We start from the raw sequence: 26,657 nt of genomic DNA, 5'->3' as shown, positions 1-26,657 counted from the left end.
GAATAACTAAAATATGGAGAGTAAGAGGAGATAAAGAAAAGGATATGTTTGTGGTCGACAAGTCGACCAGAGGGGGGACTGAAGTGGGAGAATGGAAGAACAGGCTCCCGCCCTTCCCCTCTCGCGCTTGGCCTAGAGGATCACGGCCTAGACACCCGCCACGAGAGGAGTTTGCCTATCTACCAGACGACCAAATACCCTGGTACAGGAACATACGGATGTGCCCACCTACCTGCCCAGCAGCCCGCCCTGTCCATGCCGACACCTGCGGCATGGATCAACTCGACTAAACCTACACGTCGTTAGAGATGCCATGACGACCTAGCCAACGGTCAGCACACCTGTGCAAACATGCACACCGGACACTCCCACACCAATCCACACCAATCCACACGAAGAACATACTCAGTGCTATGACGTAGGCGACAGACATACCCACGGACGTGCATCTTTATTATTTTCCACATAGGCTCTCAAAATGCAGAAACGCAAGACGCATAATGAACTTATCTAAAAAGGCTTGCTCACACTTCTTCTAAGAACCATGTACCATAATGAAGAATATAACGGAGACACGATACTGAGGATAGAGCAATATGATACCGTAATCTAAAGCGCTCTGCATCAAACGGTTCCACCTATGCACCAGGCCCAAGTAGGCCGCAAGCAAAAGCTTCCATGAACATTGAATGAGCAAGAGCTCGGTTGCTGACCCTGCAGAATGAGCCCGGCGAAAGCACACCGCCAAGGGCATGATGTTGCAATCTCGCACGCCGCAAGCCGACGCCAAGGTCGCACCTGCAAGATAAACCAGGCACACAGTGGGAAAAACTATATTAATTGTGCTGAATTTTGCCTCAAACACGGTCCCACCTCACGTGACAAAGCCAAACCTGACAGGATGCCAAGCCCAGGAGGAAGGAGACGCCTGAATCCCACGTTTCAATACACAGGCAGATACAATTAAAAGACTCATTGGACATCTGCAGCAGTGGGAGTAGTCGACCTCCCAACATATGAATAAATCCTCACATTGTTTACACCTACCCATAGTAAAACATTGTTGCAAATGACAGGTGCACCGCGAGCTGGGAACAGCGATAGTCTCAGACTGGGAGGCTCGCGAGCGGACCAATCAGAACATGGGGCTCTTATCACTGACGCCATTAACATTGACCAATCCTCAGAGGTCTCCATGTAACAATTTTCATGTATCAAATTGAAGGGACAGCCCAAGTATACCACCTGACTAACCCTCAACCACTAACACCGTTCTCTATATGTATGCTATACTAACCCTACCACTCGAGTAACCAATCCAGAGTGGAAATAGGTTTTTTGCTAAACTTTCTAAGGTGACGCAAGTAGCGCATCATACTAAGGTAAAAAGGGCCTGCGAGCCCCACGAGTGTGTGTGTGTCAGGACGGACGCGTACGATCCTTGACCCAACCCCTGCCGTTTTGTCTAATAAACAGCAGAGTCACCTTGCTTCTTGCGTGTGTCTCATACTCTATCTCTTTTGGGATATACGGGAGGAGTTGGGGCCTCCCTGCCCGGAGGTCTACGGATGGCCCGGCCGACCCCGGCAGAATTTCCCCCCGACAAGTCCATGGGAGGAAAGTCGAGTAGAACCCAGAGAGTGTGCTATCTGCCTAGTCTCCTTGAATTGCCCCAGTGTGTGATCCACCTTTTCCCAAAAAAGGTTGTCACCCTGACAGGGAATGTCCATGATTTTTACCTGTGTATCAGGTGAAAGAGCAGGCAGGTGAAACAACCATAGCACATAAACCCTAAAGATGTTTACATCCCTATCGAGAGATGTGGGACCAAGATATATGGTGAGTGCTTAAGCAGAAGGGGGACAGGAACCTCATTGGATACATGCGTAGAGACCCTGGCGACTCTAGGAGTAAATCACCCTCATGGCGCTCTCTGATGTACGTTATGCAAGCATTTTGTTATTCAATACATTTGTTTATTGTTACTGTTAATACACACATGATCAGAATGAGAAGTAAGACGTAATGACGTGATTGTTTCACAACATTTTAAAACTGAATAAAAAAAAGAAATCAAGATTTTGACATCCCTCTTGCCACCAAGTCCACTGGGTGTGAGTCAGCTTGTACTATTTGTCATGAGGCCTCAAAACCACCTGCCACTAGCTCTCTTAGAGCCTTATGGCTTTCCTAATCAACCATTTCACATCCTGCCACAATACAAATTGGTACCAACCCAGAGTGGCCGCATTGACTGACTGCAAGATGTAAACACCTTCGCCGGTCAATGCGGTTCAATTCCCTATCAGGAGACAGAGCAGGGAATGCATTAGGCAACCTCTAGAATTCACTGCATAAAATACTAAGAAATCTGCTGGCAGGTGGTTCAATAGATTAAGAGGGTTCTACCCTCACAGGCCCATACTTTATAAGAATGAATGGACCTCTCTGATGCCAACATGCCAGGAAGTATGTAAACGGATTGGCCTTTCGCCCCAGACATCGACAATTCTGAACTATCTTTCATTTGCTGAGAGGACAATCCATTTACATCATTACTGGCATGTTTGTATCAGTTTATAGACCATGTCATCATGATTTGGACTGGAACAAGAGAATCTCTTGATGCCTTTCATAAGTGGCTTAATGACCAGGACAACCACTTAAGCTTCATCATGGCGTGAGATCAAAGAGTGATAGCCTTCTTGGATATATGGCTTGTCAAAAATACTAATGGGCATATTGACACGTCTCTTTATAGAAAGCCAACGGATAAAAACACTCTTCTCTGTTTTTCAACTTTCCACCCTAAGAGAAAACTTGCAGTTTGGAATTTTTTTACGAATCAAGCTGAATTTTAGTACCAACCATGAATTTGAAAAACATGCTGATGTTTTACAGGCCAGGTTAGAGACACGCGGGTATCCTGTGAAAGTAATTAGAGCAGCCAACAAAAAAGCAAAACATTGTAACGGGACAGTAAAAAAAAGTCTTGTATGTGCACAAACTAAATGATGTGCATCACCACGTACAGTCCAATCAGTGACAATCTGCGTAACATGATTCTCAAACAGTGGCACATTCTTCAGTGCCCAGGTTTTCAACCTGAGAGACCACAGTTCCCGTTTAAGCAACCAACCAATGTAAGACAGCTTCTTGTTCACACTTATGAGAAAGTGACTCCTAAAAATTCTTCCAACCCATATCTTTGGGGATTACCTCCAGTAACTGGCCACAATAGATGCGGGAACTGCTCAGCGTGCAATCCTACTCGCAAGGTGAAATTGGCTGACCTATATGACATGCAGTGGGAGTTGTGCAACAACACAAATTGTAAAACAAAGTGGTTGGTGCATGGAATTCAATGTCCATGTAAGACACTTTACGTTGGCAAAACAGTACGAGAGGTACGACAACGAATATCCTTCTCAAGATCCCTGCTCATCCATCTCCAACTCTCTGAGGGTCAGACGCTTCTCCAAGCAGAGAGTTGGGGGCAGATCAATCTCCTCGGCTGGGGCCTCCCTGTGGAACAGCCTCCCTGCCTCTCTCAAACTTGAGCAGAACCACCTCTGGTTCTGGAAGCAACTCAAGGCCATCCTTTTCTCTTCCGCTTTCTCTCTTCCTCTCCCCTGCAGATGCAACTGACTGCTCTGCGCATTGGTCACCTGGCCACCCTCTGAACTCGGGCCCAGGCTCCCGCATGTCCAGTTGCCCTCACACTGCCTCTGGGCTCCCCATCACTTAAGGGTTTGTATCTGCAACCCTACAGTCTCTTCTCTCTGCACTTATGAGCCACCCGCTGGCTGCACTTGTGAGTCAACTGCACTTCCCCCTTCAAACCCCCTCTGGCACTTCTCCCCTTCCCTCTTCCTCGCACTTGCGCGATCTGAATGACACAAGGCCTAGTAAGATCATTATTTTGTCCTCCATTGTCTTGCCCTCCTTTTTCTTGTCCTGCCTAGAAACACTTGTGTACAGGTGTGTTATAAATGCCACATCATATGCGACCATCGCTCCTGCATAAACAATAAGGTTCCGGATAAACCCCTAGTGGAGCACTTCGTGGCCAAACGAGACACCTGCAGATTTATTTTTGGTTTGTGATTCAGGTTGTTAATCCGAATCCTAGAGGGGGCGAGCATGAGAAAAGTTAACTCAGATTGAACAAAAATGGATATGCAAATTGAACACAGTAAATGGAGGTCGCAATACCAATTTACTTTTCTGATGGGCTTTGTCGATATTGGCAAACATTTTCTGGCTTTTTCTGCAGTGAACATATTGAAAGTGCATTAAGCCCTTGAGCCCTTCTTGCTAGACCCTTGTGGGTGCTTTGGTAGCCCAGATTGAACTCTGAATACAGTTATCAATGCAGGGCTTAACTGGTGAGAAAGGGATTTCTAGGCAATTTCTTAAGCAAGTTCTTTTAACAAATTTGTATTGCGCTATCTATGATGTGGCTTTTAGTCGCCTCTTATATGGATGATACTTAGAAAATAGTTAAATAGCTTATGGCTACACCTCGCTCAAAGATGGTGCCCACTGGTGAGCCGAGAGATGTTTACAAGTCCTTTTTCATGTTGTAAATGAGTGAGAGCATCGAACGTGCTTTATTATATATTTCCGGATTCATGCTTCAGTGAGTTGCTTCAGAGCTTCCACTTCAGCATTTGAAGCCAGCATGTTTTATTACACGTTGAGAAGAGGTAGGTCCCGATTGCATTAATATCCCTATACTATTTAGGGTATATGTTAAAAAAATCCCCCACTATATGTAGTGCGCAATGCTTTTTTGGTGATCGGTCTTCGCACTCGTGGTGTAGCAAATCTCTAATAACGTGGTGTGTCAACAGGCGCGCTAAGTCCCTAGTGGAACATAAACGAGAGTTTCTTGTTTCAATATGTTAAAGACTTCTTGAATAAAGCTGGGCATTTGGCTAATATACCATAACTATGAACAGGTAATGGAACAGCAGAAATGTTAATATATCAACCTGCGCGGGCAATGCAAAGGTTGCATTTTTGGAATTGTCACACATGCTCCTTATAAACATAGATGCAATTGTAAAAAACATGTTTTTCTTCTGCATAAAGATACACAGCGCTCCATATTTCAGATCGGCATCTGCGTGGAATCAAATATTTCAAGCATAAAGTAGTGGAAAGTTTTGACTCATGGGCGTGGATGCAGGTTAGTCAAATTGCAAACAAATTTCTAGGCAGGTTAATATGTTAATCTGTTAAGTTAGTGATTGAATTTCAGAATAGAAGTATTAAATATATCAGAACCTTTGAACATGTTGACTGTAACAATAAATCAAACATTATTTTGCATCCAATAAGTAATGGGCACTTCCCTTCCTACTGGTATTGTACACAGGTCTCCCGCTGTGACTTCAGCATAGCTGTGGAGCTACCTACCCTATGTGATGTTAGACACACACTGATTGTCTCTTTGCTCGGCAAGCACCACTAGTACATACTCAGGTTCGTCCCCTTTGCTGGATAATGGTTCACACTGCTTTTATAAAGTAACATTTGTCGTATTGAAAGTAAAGCTTATCTTTTTGGTTTGCAGTAACATTGTGGTCTATTGAAGCTCATCACCAAACAATTATTTTATTAGCTCAAATGTGTGTGCAACAAAATTGATTCTCCTGTCCTGATGCTGGGTGGACCCCTGGCATGTAAAGGCCGAAAACACCTGTGTTGACATGTTTCTATATATAGTCATTAGCAAATCACTCACTATCTAGGATACATCCTTAGGTGATGGCGACATCTGTGGGGAATAGGCTAGACACCACAAACTTGAAAGTAATGCTCAGTGGATATAACAGTAAATGTGATTACACCTTGTGAGCCACAGTCCATCTAGCTGAGCTTTGCATTGAGAGCAATAAGGGATGTCAATGATTTCTGGCCCTTCCTCTTTTTCTTATGTTTTAGTTGTCTTAATATTGTATTTCTTTTTTTGATTTATGCATATTGCACCATTCATGTCACTGTTGCACTTTATAGGGTTACTAATCTACACTTATGTGGCTTTAGCAGCACTAATTGAGAAAAGTACTTCTAATCTTGATGTTGAGTTTCATCGTTAAGTTATGAATAAAATGTTTCCATGTTTTTTTTTAATATGCCTGTATGTTCAAATACTTGTTGAGAGTGAATGCAGGACATGGGCCTTAATTGAGTCCTCTGTGGGGACCGGGCACAGCGTGGCTTGTAAAGAGCTGGGTCACTTGACTTATTTTTAGAGTGCTTATTAGAGTTTTACACAGGTATCGAGGCCACTGCGTCTTACACGATGTCATTGCTACTTCCTGTGGTGCCATGTTTGCCACCACGCAGCCGGTGGAGGAGTTCCTGCCAAACAGTTTAACAACCAGTGCCTGGTTCTCTTGCCCTGGTACTGGGTGCACTGAGTACGACAGAGTCCTTTGGTGCTGGGTCTCAGAAATGGTGTTGCATTGCAGGAGGTGCCATCGTTAGTTGTTGGCACACATCTGCGAACACTGGCAACATCTTGTGTGGGAAGTACACCAAGTCACTTGGTACCACATTGGTCACCAGCAGCTGCGATTCCGTGACAGCTGCAATCACTGATCTGATAGGTAGGTTCTTAGTGGGATCATTCGCCTTCTGCTACTTCTCAGTCTTATCATTTGATGACTGGGAAGCACTCCTAGAATGTGATTATGTTCCATGCTTACCCCTAGAACTGGGCAAAGGCCCTTGGTGGCGGACCTCCCTTGCAAGGGCTCAGAGAGCACCAGCTCCGAGGAGCCAATGCAGCCCTTTGGCTGTCGGGTTGTCTCTTTTACCTTCTCCTCAGACAACAGGAACCGTTGTTCAGAGGACTCCTCCCTAGCCTTTGATCTAATTGCCAAGTAAGCCTCACAGTCATTGCTCTCATGCCAGACTCCCAGTCACCATATGCAGCAGTCATGGGTGTCAGTGATGCTAGCCATGAAACCTACAGTTTTCTTACCCATTTTAGCAAAAATCAATTGAACAAACTGAGCAAATAATTGAAAGAATTCGAACTTGTGTGGCCATTGTCGCATCACAGCTTCAAGCAGTGACAAAGTCTGCATCCTGTAGTGTCAAAAAAGAAACGGTTGGGCTCCAATTTACACCATGGATACCAACTTCCTTGTGGTGCTGTGGGTAGGGGTGGTGCCACCCAGTGCCCTGTGAACACAATTCAAATTCTCTGAGGCAACAGCCTGCAGGCTGTACATTTAAAAGTTAGGGAATCTGCAGAGGAGGTCGTATCCATTTGATCTGCGCCTTAAATGGAGAATATTCAGGAGACTCTACATTGTTATTAGACCTTGAGCACGAGTGTGACGGCTTCTCTTTCTGGAGGAGGAAGAAGAGTGCTGTTTCGATGGATTGGTAGGAGAGTGGGTGCTCTTTCTTCTTTTTCTCCTTTCGGCGTCCATCTCTAGAGGTACCTGATCTCAGAAGGATTCAGGGTGAATGAATTGGCATGAACTACAGTCATCCCAATTAAACTCATCCTCGAGGAAATAAAGGCAAACCTTGTAAGGATCGGACATGGACATCTGCCATGCATGATCCCTGCAGGGCTAGCGGACCACCTTAAGGTTAGGCATGATGGAGTTGAAAAAAAAAAGGGACAAAAAGTGAAATATATGCCAAAGCAGGATATGGCAGGCACAAACAAAAAGAACCTGAGGTGATTGCTGCTGGATCCATATATACTGCCCCTGACATTACATCTGGGATCACGAGTGCCCTATGGTGCTAAGTGGAGTCACATTGTACACCTAGTGCCTGACAAAGTTTACGAAGACAGCTGGCTCAGGACAGATCTATCCAAGATGAGCAATCTGTGGGAGGAAGCAGTCCATTAGAAATCTGTTCTGCATCTGTGGTTGATCAAGATGTAGAAAGTTACCATGTCTAACATGATGTGCTTAGTTTTCTAAAAGTATTCCCTCTCTTTGATTATGTGGATAATAATAAAGCGGTGGCCAAGAGGCTCAAAGGCATGGATGATGGCTGCATTTCTAGCTTGCATCAATTTCGGTGACAAAAAGAGGACTGACCGTTCTAATTCTAGATACATGTTTGTACAAGTTTGACATTTGGCTGTGTTCAATCTATTTTGCTAAAAATTGGTATAGTCTCTGTGCTTTATGTAGAACAATTGTTTTATCAGCATCATAGATTGATAAATAAATGTAACTTACTAAGAACAAAAAACCCATAATAAAAAACAAATCCTGAGAAAAAACTCATCTCCTGATCCAAACATCTCCTGTGTGGGGAGAGAGGAAACTGATAATATGGACACTGGTGCAGCCTTTATAGACTGGTCATGGTCATGATCCTTGCACAGTTCTACTCCTAAAGGTACTCCAGGAGACTGTGTATTGACAAACAGAAAGGTGAAAAGTTTCTGGATCAAGTCTGATGTCTGTAGATATTTCTAGATGAGGAATCTGAATCAATTGGTATCAATTAGAAATACTGGTTTGCTTTAGAACATATAAGTACATTTTAACAATCTATAAACAAACCCAAACCTATATTTCCATGCATAGTAACAAGTGTTAGCAAGTGTTCTTCTGAAAGCATCAATCGCCTGCTTGAAGGCAGAAGGTCTGCATGATTTTTATTTAAAAGATTACGAATGTGTGATAAATACATTTAGAATTTTAATCCTTTGCGTCACTGAAATTTTAAATGTATGATTCTAATATTAAATACCCTAATTAAAACACACATTTGTTCCCAGACACATTGTCTTGCATCAGCACACAAATTAAAATTTGATAATTCAGTCTACCAAAAACTGTTTAAAGCATTGTCAGGATTGATCCTCATTGAATCAGAATGTTAATGCAGAATGTTAAATGAAGAAATGCTTCAGCAAACCGCTTCAAAACCACCTCCACACATTTTTCATGGCAACATCAGTCTCACTGTGGTTGCACTGTTTATATGTTCATCTAATGTGCAAGAATGCATCTTCTTCATCATAGTGTTTGCACAACAGGTTTCCAAATATACATTGCAAATCATCATATAGTACAATTTACAAAACATTTTTAAACAATTATACTTTTAAGATCAAAGTATCCTGAGTATGTTACAAATTCACTATTTGCTTAAAAGCTAAATCGAACATCTTGGACTTCAATGTTTATGAAATTGATCCGAGTTGGTTACACAAAACAATGCTTGCTGTCTGAACTGTACAGTAACTATTTTACAAAACACAAATGCAGAACATTTGGATGCCATTAGCCAATAAATCTGCACCTATTCTATTTTCACGCATGTCAACCAAGAAATCACTGTATATTTTTCATACTTCACTGAAGTAGTGCAAGGAAACATTTCTTGAAGAGTACCAGAAATAGTTTTAGCATATTAAAAAAGTTTTAAAGGCTTTGTACATTTCAGTTATTTGGTCAAAACATTAAAAAGTATATAATTTGGCTAAACAAAGTGCCATGAATGCGCCCATCGCCCTTTATACTTGATTTTGTACTTTTGCTACATTTTCGTGTAACTGTGCTTATCAAATAAGTAGTTGAACAACATGTAACATACCTTCTTCAAGTTATTGGTTTCATTTAATCATATTTCAAAAATACTTTAAATGCAGAAAAAGGATTTCTGCATTTTTGGACTAAAGCCGCAACAAAGGGCAATTTCAAAGGAATATTTTGTGTGTTGGCTTTATCTACACTAGTGGCATACTATTAAATATGTACCTTGCCATCTAAAGAAGACAACTGTTTATCCTCTATACATCTTAGTTTCTCTTTATATCAACAGAAATAAAATATAACTCATATGATAATCTTTATACATATATATATGTTATTAAATTATAATCTTAGGAAGATAGAAACAATGTTTAAAAATAGTTTTTCTAAGTGTGCATATTTCTGGACAAAAGTTAAAACTTAGGCAGTTCATAACAAATAAAAGATTTCAGCAGCAAAAACATGTATATAATATATATATTTTTACATAATCACCTATGTTTCCTTTAGGCAATTTAGCAATCCATTCTGAATGACCTTTTTAATCTTCTTTAAGGCATCAGTGCATTTGGAGAGAGTGGAGTAAAGAGGGAATCAAACTAAAAAGCTTGTAGGCATAGGTTGACAAAGTAAAGCTTTGTCCCTTTTGTGGCACAATTCAAAAAAAATAATTGCACATTCCGTCTGTTGCACAGGTCCTTGGAATATCCCAGTCTTTGAAAGAAATTATTCTTGGCATGAAAATGTCATTAAAGCATGAATTTCACTTCATTTTTCAGCACTTCATTTGCAGTGCTAAATCGATCAGCCAGGATTCTCATCTTCACAGTACCATCAGCTCCACAAGAGAAGATGTGATTGGCTGGTCCTGCCTCAATCTGCATAACACCAGTTCCTATATTTCTAAAAATGGATTGTCGCGCATGCTCATTGATGAAAGTGTGAAGAAGATTAAAGGTGGACAAACTCCATATCTGAAAAGAATAGAAAATCATACATTTTTATATGAACATGAAATCAAATGCACATGTTTGACAGAAATCTTAACATAAGAACTAGAACGAATGTTTACAGGTAGGAAATAATTTAGGAAGCAAACAAACAAATAGCTTACCTTGGGTAATGGTCTTTCTAATGGATACAATTTCTCCCAAAGATTCATCATATTCTTTTTTAATAAACTTTTATTATTTAAATTAATGTAAAAAAAACAAATACAGGACAAGCACTTTCAGTATTGTCAGGTAAGTGAAAGATCAGGATCTCTCCAAGTAATGCATGCATTTCCTCAATAGAGAATGTATCACACTTTCTATACATATCGGAGTAGCCTTCTTGAAAGTATGTGCTAATTTCAGAGCTAGAATAAACAGTATGCCCCTCAATCACATAGGGAACTGCGACGAATCAAGGCGAGGAATTCCCTAGACCAAACGTCCTGTCTGCATATATGGGACTGCCGTCTGTGAAGAATGATGAATCCTCCTATTTGCATTGAGACATTGTTGAATCAAACCAACCATACAAGAGAAAAGAATAACTCTTTAAGAAGAGATCTTTATATACCTGGGACGAGTAAAGCAAAGAGAGAGAGAGAGAGTACAGTGCACAGGGGAAGCCCCCTGATGTAATCGTGCCTCGGAGAGGCAGAGCAGAACTAAGCCGCAGAGCCTGTGACTTTTGGAGAGGCAAAGAACGCCAAGTCGAGATGCCAGAGGGCCGGCGATACCAGGAACAGGGAAACAGACAAAAGGGGAGAGAAGACCCATCCAAAGGAGAAATTACCTTACCATGGTGTTCTTTCTATGGATTGTTCTCCAGCAGATTCATCATCTGATTTCGACAGGGGGCCTAGTGGACTTCGACCCAGTCATCGACCATTGATTTGTCTTGCTCTGTCTTTTGACGTTGGCTCTGCGCGTAACGTCAGGCGTCGTATAAGTACCACATCACTACACCCCAACCGGAGTTCCCCCTTTTTTCCAGAACACCACACACTGCTTAGGAAAACAAACTGGCTAATGAGCCCTTTAAAAAGAAAGTAATATAGACCTCCAAAGGAGGAACAATTGAAAAGGAACACTACAATTAGCGTTAGAAAAATCTTTGTTTTAAGAATGTGGCAGGAAGACAGAAAACAAACAGAGGACCATCACCAAGTCAACATGAAATAGAAAGATGCACACCAACCACCGGCTTTCTGAGCGGCGGTGGATGGGAGGCGAGATGAGGAATCTGCAGAAGAATCCATAGACAAAACATTACAGTACAGTAATTTCTCCTTCAATGGATTGCTTTTACCCTGCAGATTTCTCATCTGATAGACTCCCAAAGCAGTAACGAAGGAGGCGGGCAGAAAGTTATATAAAAATATTTTGCAGCACTGCCCTGCCGAAACGCTCATCGGAAGTACGAGCCACATCCAGGCTATAGTGCTTTGCAAAGGTATGCAAAGACGACCATGCCGCAGCGCAACAAATCTCCCGGACAGGGACTCCCCTCTGCAATGTGGTGGATGCGGAGACCCCCCTTGTGGAATGGGCCCTGATGCCTGATGGTAATTCCTTCCCAGTGGCCTGGTAACATTCATTTATGGAGAGAATTATCCAACGGGATAAAGTCTGCTTAGTTATGGGCAGGCCTTACAGGCTAAGGAAAAGGCCTCAAAGAGCCGATCAGTCGACCTGTAAACTAGCTGTCCTGGAGATATAGTAAATCAATGCCCTCTTAGGGTCTAGACAATGAAACTGTTCCTCCTGCTTAGAAGGTTGAGGAGGAGCAGGATAGAAGACTGGAAGGTCGATGGACTGTGACAAGTGAAATTCTGATACAACCCTGGGGAGGATGCCAGGACTTCCCGCGAGTGAAACCTTTTCCCGGAAAAAGCTCAGCAGGAGTGACTTACAGCACAAGGCCTGTAGTTCACTCACCCGCCTAGTGGATGTAATAGCCACCAAGAAGGCTGTTTTCAGCGAGAGAAGCCATAAAGGACAAGAGTGCATAGACTCAAAGGGAGTCGCCATCAGAAATCTAAGAACCCAATCTGGAACAAAGGGAGTTGGCGGAAACTTATTTACAAGGCCTTTCAGGAATTGTGCCATTACCGGGATCGTAAAAAACAAACCTTGATCCGGCAATCTCTTGAACACAGACAAGGCCGCCAAATATCCTTTGCATGTGGTGACCTGAAGGCCTGCAGAGGCCAGTGACGGAAGGAACTCCATCATTGTAGTAGTGGAGAAATAGATAAGGTCAATCTCACGTTCCCTGCACCACACCCCAAATCTTCTCCATCTGCACGCGTACAAAGATCTTGTAGATGATCTGCTTGCAGCCAGCAACACGAAGTACTTCCTCAGAGAGGTCCCAGTCGTCATATCTCATCCTCCCAAGAGCCACGCATGTAGGTTGAGGGATTCCGGGGTCGGGTGGAGTATCCAGCCTTCTGACTGGGTTAGGCGATCCAGACGCCGAGGAAACCAGTGAGGTGGACAGATCTAAGAGGTCGGAGTACTACGTTCTCCTCGCCCAGCCTGGGGCGATCAAGATCATGGTCGGTCGAAACCTCTTCAACCTCCGGAGAACCCATGGAACGACAGAGTCGGAGGGAACGCGTAAAGGAGAACAAAGGTCAAATCAACCAGAAACACTTACCCCAGTGCACCGTTTACGGGGAATTCCTTCGAGCAGAACAGTTCACACTTCCTGTTGGACTCCCTTGCGAACAGATCCACTGATGGGGTACCCCAGAGAGTGAGAACCTCCTCTAGCACTTCCTGGCATACTTCCCATTCGTGTGAGACCGTGCTCTGCCTGCTCAGAGCATCCGCCAAGTTGTTCTCGGTGCCCACCGGATGAACTGGCGAGACAGAGATCCTGTTCTCCAGCAACCAGAGCATCATCGCCTCCGTGCAGAGGGGGCGGGAGAGCACACCACCTTGCATTGCCACTGTGTTCTCGTCAGAACCAGGACATGCTTTTCCTGCAGAGATGGGTGAATGCTTTCAGGGCTAGCCTGATTGCTCGTAATTACAGCCTGTTGATGTGCCACCTGGCTTCCGTCATTGACCAGAAGTCGCTCACCTGCAAATCCTCACAGTGAGTGCCCCAGACCTTCAAGGAGGCATCCGTGACCACTCAAGTCTGAGGCCAAGAAGGCCAGAAGGGTTACCCCGCCAAAAGACTGTTGTGGTCCGCCCACCAGGACAGGTCATTGACCACTGATGCAGACACTCTGATGACATCCGTGAGAGTGCTGAGGTACCCAGACCACTGATCCCTCAGTAACCATTGCAGGGATCTCATGCGCAACCTGGCCTCTTGCACAAAAAAAAAAAAAACAGGAAGCCATGAGGCCTAAAAGGCCGGGGAAGGAAGCCGCTGGTAGAGTGGCATGGTTCCGGAACAAGTCCACCATCTGTGTCAAGCTGACCACTCTCTCCTTGGGAGTGATGGCTTTCCCTATCCGGGTATATAGGACTGCTCCGATGAACTGTGGTCGTTGGACTGGTGTCACATGGGACTTCTTTAAATTTAGGGAGAAACCCAGCTTGTGCAGCAGCGACCAGGTGTCCTGCGGATGGGACAAGACCTGCACTACAGACTTCCCTTCGATCAGATAGCCGTCCAGCTATAGGAATACGTGGACTCCGGATCTCCTGAGGTGAGCCGCAACTACCGCCATGAGCTTGGTGAAGACCCTTGGGGTGGAGGTAAGACCAAAGGGAAGCACCTTCAACCAATAGTGCAGATCTCCCATGGTGAACCTTAGAAACTTCTTGTGTTTTCAATGGATTGGCACATGGAAATAGGCGTCCTGTAAGTCTATAGACACCAGTCAGTCCTGAAGTTCGAGAGCGTGGAGAATCTCTCTCAAAGTCACCATCCTGAATTTGTCTTTCCTCAAGAACTTGTTCAAGGCCCCGAGGTCCAGAAAGAGATGGAAACCACCTACTTTTTTGGGAACCAGGAAATACCGGGAATACCAACCTGATCCTCTCTGTTCAGGAGGTACCTCGTCCACGTCACACTTCCGCAACAGAGCTCTCAGTTCTTCTTGGAGCTCCTATCCCAGTTGGATTGGAGGTGGGGGTGGTCTGTCCGGTCTTTATTTAGAAAGGGCAGACAATAACCCCATTGAATGAGCTGTGTTAGGCAGAAACTTGTGCAGTTCCCTCTGGGACCACTGCAAAAGATTTAAGACTACAGGTGTTTGGCAGTAAACCCACTTCGTAGCAGTCTGTACCACACAGATTCACTTGGTAGCTGTGGCTGAGCAGTCAGACTTCCCTCCAGAAGAGTTAGTCAGTATCAGAGTTTTCACAATAGGTCAAAAGAACACAGTAGAACAACCAAACACTGACCAGAGTTTGGTGTAAAAGAGATATAATTATTTATTTAAAACCACATCTAATAAAACACACAGGCACTAAGGAACAAGTTACTTACCTGTAACTGTTGTTCTCCAGCATGAGTCTGGCATGGATTCACATGCTCATGAATATTCCCCGCCAGGCCAGGAATCCTCGGTATAGAAAAAAATCAGTATCAGTTTTGTTTCTGATCTGTCTTTCTTAGTAGTAACCAATCACTGGTCTCTGGGTCATACTGCCCCCAGCCAATGACTGCCCTCTCCCTAAGCCCCGCCCTGGCAGCCATCCTCAGATTTGGTAGCACGTAAAGTGGCGGTATGACCAAGTGAAGAACCGCAGACGGGTAGGTGGGAGGGTTTGCATGTGAATCCATGCCAGACCCATGCTGGAGAACAACAGTTACAGGTAAGTAACTTGTTCCTTCTCCAGCATGGGGTCTGGCATGGATTCACATGCTCATGAATAAGAGAATACATAGCAGTACACACATGCACAACCACGGCAGGTGGCAACAGGCTCAACATTAAGCAACTCTTACCTCCTCACCAGGCTCACCTTAGGCGAACAGGTTGCGCAACACTGATTGACCGACCCTGGACTCCTCCCTGGAGTCCCGATTGACGCAGTAGAATCTTGTGAAGGTGTGCGTCGACCTCCACGTCGCAGCCCTGCAGATGACTAGCAGGGGCACACCAGACAGGAACGCCGTGGTAGCAGCGATCGCTCTGGTCGAATGGGCTCTCGGACGGCCGGGCAGCAGTTGGTTTGCCAACCGGTGACAGTGCATGATGCAGCCGGAGAGCCATCTAGAAATGGAAGTCTTCGAGAGAGCCTTCCCTTGATTCACAGTCCCAAAGTTCAGAAACAGCTGTGACGTCTTCCGAAAACTCTTTGTGCGGTCCACGTAGAACTTCAGCGCTCTAGCTACATCCAGCGAGTGCAAAGTCCTCTCGGCCGGCGACGAAGGCGACGGCAAGAAAACTGGCAACACCAAGGGCTCGTTGAGGTGGAAGTCCGACAGCACCTTGGGCATAAAGGAGGGTGCGTCCTCAGCACCACCCTCGTGTCGTGAAAAGTCAAGTATGGAGGCTTGCTAGATAAGGCCTGGATCTCTCCCACTCGTTGTGCGGAGGTGATGGCCACGAGCAAAGCTGTCTTCCATGACAGAAACTTCAGAGGCGCCGAATGCATAGGCTCGAATGGGGCCCCCATGAGCCTGGTCAGCACCACATTAAGCTCCCACGCCGGGGCAGGAGCCTTCACCGACGGGAATGATCGGAATAGTCCCTTCATGAATTCTTTCACCAGGCGATGAGACCACAAGGACGCCCGTCCCGTAGTCCTGGTATATCGGGAGATTGCAGCCATATGTATTTTGATGGAGGCGTGAGCCAGTCCAGCTTTGGCCAGCGACAGTAGGTACGGCAGTACTTGAGGGGCCGTAATCCGCAGAGGGTTAATCTTCTGTGCACGGCACCAGACAGATAACCTCTTCCATTTATTTCCGTAGCACTTGAGAGTTGAGGACGCCCTGGCCTTTGCAAGAACCTCTCTGCAGTCGGCCGGGATGTCGTACCCTCCAAACTCTAGCACTGCAGGAGCCAGGCCTGCAAGTTCAGCGACTCCGGGTTGTGGTGAAGAATGGCGCCTCCTTCTCTGGAGAGAAGGTCTGCGTCCTTCGGCAGCTTTACTGGTGTGGACGTTGACAAGTCCAGAAGGTCCGGGAACCAGATCTGTCTCGGCCACGCCAGTGCGACGAGGATCATCCTGCACCGGGACCTCATGAGCTGGTTGATGAGTCGGAGCAGCAACGGCAGCGGAGGGAATGCATAAAGAAATAGCCCGACCCAGGGGAACGAGAAAGCATTGCCCATGCTCCTCGGCTGGGGGAACCTGCTGGCGAACCTCCGGCACTTGGAATTCGTCGCCGTCGTGAAGAGATCGATTAGGGGGTTCGCTCCATCGTCGGAAGAGTCGATCCGCTTGATCCTGATGTAGTTCCCACTCGTGGCACGAGCGCAGCTCCCTGCTGAGTGAGTCGGCAATCGTGTTTTTTATTCCTGCCAGATGAAGAGGCACCAGAAACATCCGTTGGGCGACGGCCCAATGCCACAGATCCTGGGCATCCTTGGATAGGGCCGGGGACCTGGTTCCGCCCTCCTTCCGGATGTAGAACATCGTGGTGGTATTGTCGGTGAAGATCCTCACCACCTTGCCCTTGAGGGACAGAAGAAAGGACCTGAGGGCCCAGAACACTGCGCGGAGCTCCAAAATGTTGATGTGGAGTGACTTCTCCTCCGGGAGCCAAAGGCCTCTCGCGTGAAGATCTCCGGAGTGCGCTCCCCAACCTTCCAGGGAGGCGTCCGTCGTCACTGTCACCTGGTGAGCTGGGATCTGAAAGTCCGTGCCCGCCTACATATGGGAGCGGATACCCAACCACCAGATCGCCTGACGGAACATCTCGTTGAGAGGGATCCTGTCCTCGAAGCTGCCCGTCGACTGGACCCAGCGGGCGTCGAGGAACTCTTGTAAGGGGCGCATCCGAATCCTGCAAAGGCGCACCAGATAAATGCAGGAGAACATCATCCCGAGGAGGGACTTGATAGATCTTACCCTGGCCATGTCCGTGGCCAGCAGACGCTGCACCTTGCCCAGAATGGTCCTGGTCCTTTCCTCCGACGGCGAGGCCAGCCGCGCCACTGTGTCGAGCTTGGCTCCCAGAAACAGGGCGACTTGCGACGGAACCAGGTGGGATTTTGGAAAGTTGATGGAGAATCCCAGGTCCGTGAGCAGCTGGACGGTCTTCGCAGTGTGCTCCACGGCGAGCTCCCTCGTCCTTGCCCGGATGAGCCAGTCGTCCAGGTAGGGGTAGACGTGGATCCCCTGTAGGCGCAGCCGCGCCGCCACCGGTGCGAGGCACTTGGTGAACACCCTGGGTGCCGACTTTAATCCGAACGGGAGGGCCTTCAACTGGTAGTGCCGCCCTTGAGCCACGAACCTGAGGAACTTTCGGTGTCTTTTTAGAATCGAGATGTGGAAGTACGCATCCTCCAAGTCCAACGACGACAGGAAATCGCCCTCCTCCAGCTGTCCCAGCACGTGCTGGAGGGTGACCATACGGAACTTATGTGCCTTGATGTACTTGTTCAGTCGTCGTAGGTCCAGGATGGGGCGCCATCCTCCTGTCTTCTTTTTTACGAGGAAGTACCTTGAGTAAACTCCGGAGCCCCGAAGCCTCTTTGGGACGAGCTCGATGGCACCCTTCTTGAGCATCGCCCTTACTTCCAACAGTAGTTGAGGGACGTGATTTTCCTTCCTGGCCACGGGTGGAACGCGAGGGCACTTCTTCTGAAACTCGAGGGCGTGCCCTTGGGCCAGGGTGTCCAGCACCCAACGGTCGGTGGAGATGGACTCCCACACGCTGACGAACCTCGCCAGCCGGCCTCCCACCGGGGTGCTTTGGCGGGGGCCCGACCCCACGGTCGGTTCAATCTTATTTGGAGGCCGCCTTGCCTCCTTGACCTCCCTGCCGACGACGACGGGCACCACCTGACTTGCCGCGTTCCCTGTAGGCTTCCTGGGACAAAGATCTTGCCGATTGGCGGTACGTGGAGCAGCCACTGCCGGATCCCATGGAGGCACCTTGTCTGCCTCCGGAGCTCCGAAAGGACGGCCGTCGCCGTTGGCGCACTCCCAGTGCCCGGGCAGTCTCTGTCTGTCTTGATGGCCTGAAGGGACTCATCAACCGCCTTCCCAAACAGGTTGTTCCCGTCGAAGGGCATGTCTAAAACCTTGGTTTGTACGTCCTGGCGGAAATCCGTGGCCTTGAGCCATCCTCGTCGTCTCAAGCAAATGCCGTCGCCTAACTGACAGAAACCGGTGTCGGCGAAGTCCGTTGCCACCGTGATGGCGTGGTCCGAAGCAATCTCACCCTCCTGCAGGATTTCAAGGGCCTCAGCCCTTTTGGCATCCGGAAGGAAGTCTAACAAAGGGGCAATTTTGAACCACAACTCCCTGTCGTAGCGGGCTACCATAGCCAGGGCGTTGGTCGCCTTAATAGTCGTCGCTGAGATGATCCGCCGTCCCATCGTGTCCAACTTCCTGCCCTCGCCGTCCGGCGGGGAAGTTGATGTCGAGGCCGATGCCCCCCCAGCTTTCTTCTTTGCCGCCACCGAGACGACCGAATCCGGGGTAGGTTGTGCCCGAAGGCACAAGGGGGCAGCGTCGGGGACCCGGTACTTCTTCTCGTACCGGTCCCTCTTTGCCGGCGCCGTGGCAGGGTTCTTGAGGAGGGCGAGCCCCTCATCCCAGATGTCATCAAGAAGCGGTATGGCGAGGACCGTCTTCCTTTTAGCCTTGCGCCGTTGGTAAAGGAACCCTTCTTTCTTCTTCTCTTCTGGGCAGAGCTGGAAAAGCTCGGATGCCCTGGAAATCATGGCATGAAAGGATCCAATCTCGTCGGGCGGGGACGCCCGAGCAGGGGGTGACGGGGGACACGTCTCGTCGTCGCCTGCGTCGTCATCTGTACCTGTCGTAGCCGTGTCTGTGCCTGTATCAGAGCAGACCGCAGAGGTGGGAGAGGTGGCTTAGGATGCGTCGTCCTCCTCTTATGCGGTGGGCTTTCCGAAGGTCCTGGCTCCGGTTCCCCCGTCGGGTCTGGCTCAGGTATCTCCGTCGGGGGAAGGGGCAACCTTGTCCTTATCTCCCAGCATAAGGACTGAATCGCTGACAAAAAAAAACGACGGGCGCGAGGGCTCTTGAGGAGCCTTGTCGGCGACACCATCGCTCTCGTCGTCGCCCTCGTCGGGATCCCTCCTGATGGGCTGGGCCTCTTCCACGACTTCGATGAGCTCTTCTTCAGAGGCCGTGTCCGTATCCACGATGGCCACCAGCCCCTCCCCCACCTTTTCCAACAAGGACTTTGTGGGGGTCTTTTCAATGGGCCTGAAAGACGACTCCCTCCGCGGTGGCAGGGAGACTCTCGGTCCTGAGGGCGCCTCCACTCGTATAGCCCCCACAGGCTGAGCCAGGGCCAAGGCGACATCCTCAATCGAGGTCTTAGCAGGGTGAATTAAGGCCATCGTCACCTTCTGGACGCCTGGGGCCTTCACCTTGGGGGGAGGGTCCGATCCTCGCTCCCCCTCTGCCGGAATCTTCGAGATCGACCGGGGCCTCTCCAGAAGCTTCGCCGGGTTCTCAGACTTCCTCTTACCCGAGCCAGAGCGTTGGCTCGTGGTTGATGGCGCCGGGGAGGATGCGCCCTGCCTGGCAGCCAAGGAGCCCGACCGTTCGGCGCTCCCGGTGCCCGCGGACTCGCGGTGCTTAGCTTTTTGTTGGGCCCCCGTCGCCGGGGCGCCCTCACAGGACTTAGAAGACCGCTCAGACTTCTTTTTCTTCTTCTCGCCCGACGGGCTCTTCCCTTCCAGCCAGTTGGCGAGACGGAGGTGGCGATCCTTCATGGTCCGCTCCGACATGTTCCCACAAAACGCACAGTCCTTCTCTGTGTGCGTCTTGTCCTCATGGAGAGAGTAGAGGCATAACAAATGCTCGTCCCACTTGAAAACTTTCTGAAGCTGGCATCCAGGGCAGGTCCTGAACAGTTTCCCGGGTGTCCAGCTTCCTTTCTCCTGGGCCATGTCCGGGGTAGGCCTCGGAACTTCTGGAATCCTCCAAAAGCATAACTCGACGAAAACATCACCCTTGAGGGCGTAGAAAACTCCGAAACGGATCCCTGTTGATCGGATGTAGAAACGGTGGAGCTTGAGGCTCTATTTAACCGAAAAATTAGAAAAATCTCCTCAAAAAGCAAAAACACAGCAAAAGTTCGAGAGCTACAGCACGAGGACTCCCAACACTTGAACGTGCGGTAAAAATCTGAGGATGGCTGCCAGGGGCGGGGCTTAGGGAGAGGGCAGTCATTGGCTGCGGGCAGTATGACCCAGAGACCAGTGATTGGTTACTACTAGAAAGACAGATCAGAAACGAAACTGATACTGATTTTTTTCTATACCGAGGATTCCCGGCCTGACGACGGGGAATATTCATAAGCATGTGAATCCATGCCAGACCCCATGCTGGAGAATATTAAGCAGTTCAAAAACACGGTCACTAAAAGATATACACTCCCTTAAAAGAAAATTAGACAAGTCTTAAGTAAAGCCCCACTTATTTCCAGACAGCGGTGAGCGCTTAACGCAGATGGCACTCTAATAATTCGGTTTAAAAGAGAGTGAAAGGCAGAGCATAAATTGAAACAGATCCCAACACTTTCAAAAGAACACAGCAAGAGAGGAAGGCAGAGTCAAACCGTGAAGTTAGAGTTCAGAAAGCCGGATCCACTTTAAGAGGATCAGAACGAAATGTGTCCAAGGTCACACGGTTGAAAAGTGCACAAAAGTCTCAAAAAGGTTCAGAAAGAGTTGGACCAAAAGAAAGGGACCAGTTAGATGGTCAAGGCGGCCAGCCCAGTCCAGAAGGTTAAGGGATTATTATTACCTTGTAGCAATCTTTAGAAAGGGAGGCCTGGCGGATACAGTACCTTAAAGTGGTGAGAATACTCCAGCGGGGGCAGTTGTTCCTGGCAGCGGATGCAAGTCGGTGCTTCGTATGGGGGAAGAGAGGATCTCGTCGGGGAGGAAGACAGGAGTCCGTTGCACTGCCAGGGAAGAAACCAGCCGCGGCGTTCTCAGTTAAAAGGAGCGGTCCTTTCATTCGCGGTCCAGTGGTAAGTGGCTATCCGGTTGCCGGGGTGCTTGGCACGGGCAATTCGACCACAAGACGTCCTGGGATGCGAGGAAAAGAAGGTAAACTGGTTGTGCCCACCAGTAAGGGGAAGAAGACTCTCCAGCCGGGAGATCTTCTCTGTCGTCGGGAAGTGGTGAGTCGGTTCCGCAGGGCCCCACCGGTGGTGTCGTCGTAGCAGGTCGGCTCAGCTTCTCCCTCGTCGGATTCTCAGGTCCTGTGGCGACTTCTGAAGTTCCAATCCCAAAAGACCCGCTTTTATGCAGCACACCCCCATTCACTCGGCCTAGCTGTCAATCAAACATGCTAAGTGGTGAGCCGGCCGGTTCACCACTTGGGCCAATCACACAAGAGTGCGACTTGAGTTACCAAGGTAACTCAGTCCAGGGTGCCTAAACCCCCTCCCACACCCCCTGTGGTACCCAGACAGAGTGGCACCACTTTTGGAGGCTTCTGTGAAGAAGCCCGCCAAAACGTGGAACAAAGGGCTCGACTTGGGTTGGAGTCACAGAAGAGAACACAAACGCCATTTTAGAATCGAGTCCTGGCAAAAAACACCAACCGGCGAATTAATATTAAATAATTAAACCGGCGGTATGTTCGAGGCTATGAGAATTAAATAATTAAAGTTGTAGCCTCGAACAATGGGAAAATCCCATAGAGATATATTCGCGGTCGAATATAAAAAGTAGTATCCACTGCCACCAGCCAAAACTCGATCAGGGGGGACGGAGACGTGCCCCCTCGACTAACAGACCCCGGGGCAATCGAATTGCCCCGCCCAGTACGTCCACAATATGATGGTTTGTACTGGTTTCTGTTCATAATTTGGGACTAGTAAAGCCAAATGGTAACTTTACATGCCCTGGGAGACAGTAGTCAGTCCCAGGGTATGGAGTCTATGGTGGGGTGTTACTATGACACCCCTGTGTCACTGCACGGAGGGTGCTGTGTAACACACACAGTAAAAACACATGAGACCCTATGGAGTAAAGGACCCCATAGCCCATAAAACACATTAACAGTCAAAGGAACACCACAAATCATGTCCAAGAGTGGGAGACAAAGAGTCTCACTCTTGGTAGGAGAAAAAAACAAACTCCAGAAATCCAGCAAAGCTGCTGGGGGACTCACTAGGTTAGGAAATTCAGCCTAAACAGAGAATTCTCCCAAACAAGCTGTAGAGCCCAGGCATTGGAAGTAATTCCCTGCCACTGGAGCAATTGCTCCATTAACCGTTCTCCAACCAGTGCGCCCTGAGAGGGGAAATCAAAGTGGCTTCAGACACTGGGTCGCCCTCGCTGCTGCTTGTTGGCCTCTGGAAGCCCCTATGCCCCGTCCACAGTGCGAGAAACACTTCTGCCCTTGCCTGGCCTGGTGGGAGGTGTGCTCTCCTGCCATAAGGAGAATATCTCCTGTAGCCCTATGCTCTAGAGGCAAAGCTAAATGCAGGTTTGGGCAGTTGTGCAGCTAGGCGTAAGAATTTGGCTGCGAGTTTTGATTCCTTGAATTCTTCTAAGGAATCGTCGGCTTTGTGGCCGAAAAGAAGATAGCCCTCGAAGGGCATGTCCAAATGTTTTACTTGGAAGTTAGGTGAAAAACCAGAGGTTTTCAAGTAGGCCTGCCTTCTTAGTTTTATGGCCGAAGCCATAGATCGGCCCACACAGTCGGCGATGGACAGGCCCGTTCGCAGCGACTGCTTGGCCACCTCCTTCCCATTCTCCACTAGCTGTAGGAAGCCCTTGCGCATTTCTCCTTTCGGGACATACTGAGCAGCATTTTCTACTGCTGTCCATTGACTGAAGGAGTATTTGGCAAAACTGCTTTGAGGGCCATGCTCCTGAAGTGAAGGTCTTCTTTGCCAAGGCATGTACCATTTTTGCTTTTCTGTCTGGGGGCAGAGTAGATGTTGAACATGCGGGCCTAGAAGAGACCGTAGCAGCCTGCATAACAAACCCCTCTGGGGAAGGGTGAGAGGAGAGGTATGAGGGGTCTCCTCTAGCCGGCCTGTAATTCCTGGAAATGGTGGAGCTGACAGGAGGAATGGAACATGGATTTTGCCACAGAGCTGCCAAAGGATCGTCAATGTTTGGGTTCAGAGGCAATTACGCTCAGTGGCAAGGCCTTCATCTAGGGTGTCGATAAGGTCATAACCATACGTAGGCACCACTGATGAGTGCAATCCCAGGGTGTCAAGAACACTTTCTACCACAGCCCTGTATTTGGATGTATTGTGAAGATAGGGATGTGTCTGCTGAAACCCGAGGTCAGGCGAAGTGTCCAGACAGGCATCTTGGAGGCCTTGAGCTAGCAGCAGAAACTTATTTTGGTCTTCAAAATAGTGGACTCCTCCTGAACCCAAGAACATTGAGTCGACATCCCCCTGGTCATCAGCATGGTGATCGCGAAAGTTACCGCCCATGGTATCGAAAAATTCGGACCAGGGTAGTTGAGTAAATACTTTGACAACCGTTGACGTCGAAGGTTTGTCTTTCGGTGCCGTCACGGTGGATTTAGGTGTCGATAGAGATCCTTGGATGCACAGGGGTAATCCGGCTTCCATTGTTATTTCGACATTGAAAGATTTCTCGGCTCCGACATTGTCGGTACCGGGCACTAGAGAGGTCACGTGCACTGAGCACTGCTGTTGGCTCCGAGGCATGCAGCGTGGGTGGGGGGGAGCTGCGCTGACTACAGCATGCTGCTTGAACATTGCAAGCATTGAGGATTTTAAATCCTCCCACTCCTGGCGGGTGATAGGCCCAGCCGACGGTGTAACTTTTTTCGTGATGAGGAAGAGTGGCTCCTCAAGTGGGACCGTTTCTCCTTCCGGCGGTGTTTCTCAGGGGTATGCCCCTAAGTACTGGCCTCCAAAGACTGAACCGTCGACAACACCAGAGATTTTGAGGGCGGTCGACCAAGAGCAAGTTTTGCAGCACGATCGCCAAGGGATTTAGGTTGCATTTTGGCACAAGATGGACACCAGTCAGTCCCGTGCCGAGGCACCAGAGATAACTCATATGGGTCAGTGAGGGACAACTTGGTGCCACAATCGGAAAACAGTTTGAAACCAGAAACCCGAGCAACCGACATCTCACGTCGAGGATTTAGGAAAAAATACGTTTTCTTACGAAAACCTTGAAAGAGTCAAAGCTCTGTGTTCCCAAGCAGCATGTTAGTGCACAGAAAAAAGGAACTGAGGTTGGGGCGTAATGACGTGGCACTTATACGACAACTGATGTCACATCCGGAGCAGACGACCAGACGCCGAGCAAGACAAATCGATGGTCGACGGCCAGGTCGAGGTCCACTATGCCACCTGTCGAACATTTTCTGAAGCAGCGAAGCTGGAGAGTATCTGTGGGAGAAAAGCAATCCATTGAAGTGGCGTAACTACTGTCGTACCGTGGTGGACAGCACATCTGTCTAAGGGCGCAGAGATCACAGCCGCAAGGAGCGCTGATAGCTCCCAACCACCCACTGCCGCAGACAGCAACATCCTGCACTGAGGCTGAGAACAGGAGGCTGACGAGGTCAGAGAGTGAGATGCAAGAAGGCAAGGCCAATTACCCGGGCGAGTGCCAAACCCTGCAATGTTCCCCTGCAGAAATGAAGGCACTGGGGAGAACGGGAGAGGCAGGAGGCTGCCGGGGCAGCATTATGTGAGGAGAGAAACTCGTAAAGACCATAAAGGTGAAATATGAACTATAAACCAGTATAATTGGGGACATGAGAAACAATTGAAGAAAGTGGCAAATAAGGATGTTTGGAAAGCTGAAAGAAAGTGTAAACAAATACCCTGGGAAGAAGGGAAAGGGCCCCAGAAACTCTGGTTTGAAGGAGGAAGAGAACACGCAATAAAAAAGTGTGTTATGTCTTGTAAACAAATCAAGTGACTTGAATATTAAGTGGAATAATCCAGTAGAGAGAATCCAGGAGAAAGGGATTCCTAATCCCGCTAAAGTCCTAGCAAACCCAGAAAGGGCTGGAACTCCAGAAAGTGAGAGACACAAAAGAAAAGGCAAGAGTGTGAGAGAGTGTCACAAGGAAAACCGCAATAAGCATTCTTTTAAAGAGAATACAGTACCCAGGGCTATTTGGCAGGAGCTACAAAAGCTCATAAGAAATTACCTTAGACAGAGTCAAAGAAGACCATGATAAGAAAATATAGTTCTAAACAAACATTTTATAGTGACACTGCAAGGAGACAAAGGAGACATTACTAAAGAAAGCCAGAATAAAGAAGTCACAAAAGGAAAATACCAGGAGAAGATAGACATTCATTTGCACGATTTTGAGTTGTTCATATTAGTGGTAGGGCCAGGTACAGATAAGTTTGGACTGAGGATATTTGCTTTAGACTTCCTGACGACAGACTAGCACCTTAGTTTAGTTTGTTAAGCAGGTAAACTCCCTTTAGCAATAGGGATAGTCGGGCCTTTTTTCTATAATTTGATTAAAAAAATCATTAACATGTCTGAAGTGCCTCAGACTCCTCCTTCCGACCCGCTACATATGGTGTCAGTCAAGAGTGGGATGTTAATGTCCTGATAAAGAGACAGACCCAGGAACATTTGATGAACTCCCACCCACAGGACTTGTATATCAAACCATTGTTGTGAGAGAAACCCAAATCTGGTAGTTTGGAACCCTTAAAATCTACTGCATTCACTTCCAAACTACCTAAAGAATCTGATGAGGAGGAAGAAGTAGGGAGCACCTCTTTAGAGATTTCCTCCTCATTGACACCCCAGACGTTGAAAGGAGTACGATCAAATCAATCCTCGAACGGATTCAGTTGGATCAACGTCTTCAAGAAAGCTTTGACCAACTGAGAGCAGGCCCTATTTACCACATAGTACTCTATGGGGTACTCCAACCTAATCACGATGGAGAAGATTTGGGGGCGTGCTTTATAAACTTTGAATGCATAGCTGCCAAAGTTAATTGGGAATACAACTTAAAAGGTCAGTTATCTGGCCTCACTATTAAAAGGGAGAAAAACAAG

General features: G+C 47.8%; 1 protein-coding gene across 2 annotated transcripts in view; it reads right to left on the bottom strand.

The window, feature by feature from the left end:
• Positions 1–8,627: 8,627 nt before the first annotated feature.
• Positions 8,628–26,657, bottom strand: part of DMXL1 (Dmx like 1) — a 1,868,248-nt gene continuing 1,850,218 nt past the window's right edge. For both annotated transcript variants that reach the window (XM_069625559.1, XM_069625560.1), the window contains exon 43: positions 8,628–10,510. In XM_069625559.1, the coding sequence (XP_069481660.1) occupies positions 10,286–10,510 (225 nt within the window). In that variant the 3' untranslated portion in view covers positions 8,628–10,285. The remainder of the gene's footprint in view (positions 10,511–26,657) is intronic.

The sequence above is a fragment of the Ambystoma mexicanum genome, chromosome 6p, assembly GCF_040938575.1.
Source record: "Ambystoma mexicanum isolate Mex_15411 chromosome 6p, UKY_AmexF1_1, whole genome shotgun sequence".
Taxonomy (NCBI): domain Eukaryota; kingdom Metazoa; phylum Chordata; class Amphibia; order Caudata; family Ambystomatidae; genus Ambystoma; species Ambystoma mexicanum.
The sequence above is the reverse complement of the archived record's forward strand: the minus strand, read 5'-3'. Positions and strand labels throughout refer to the sequence as shown.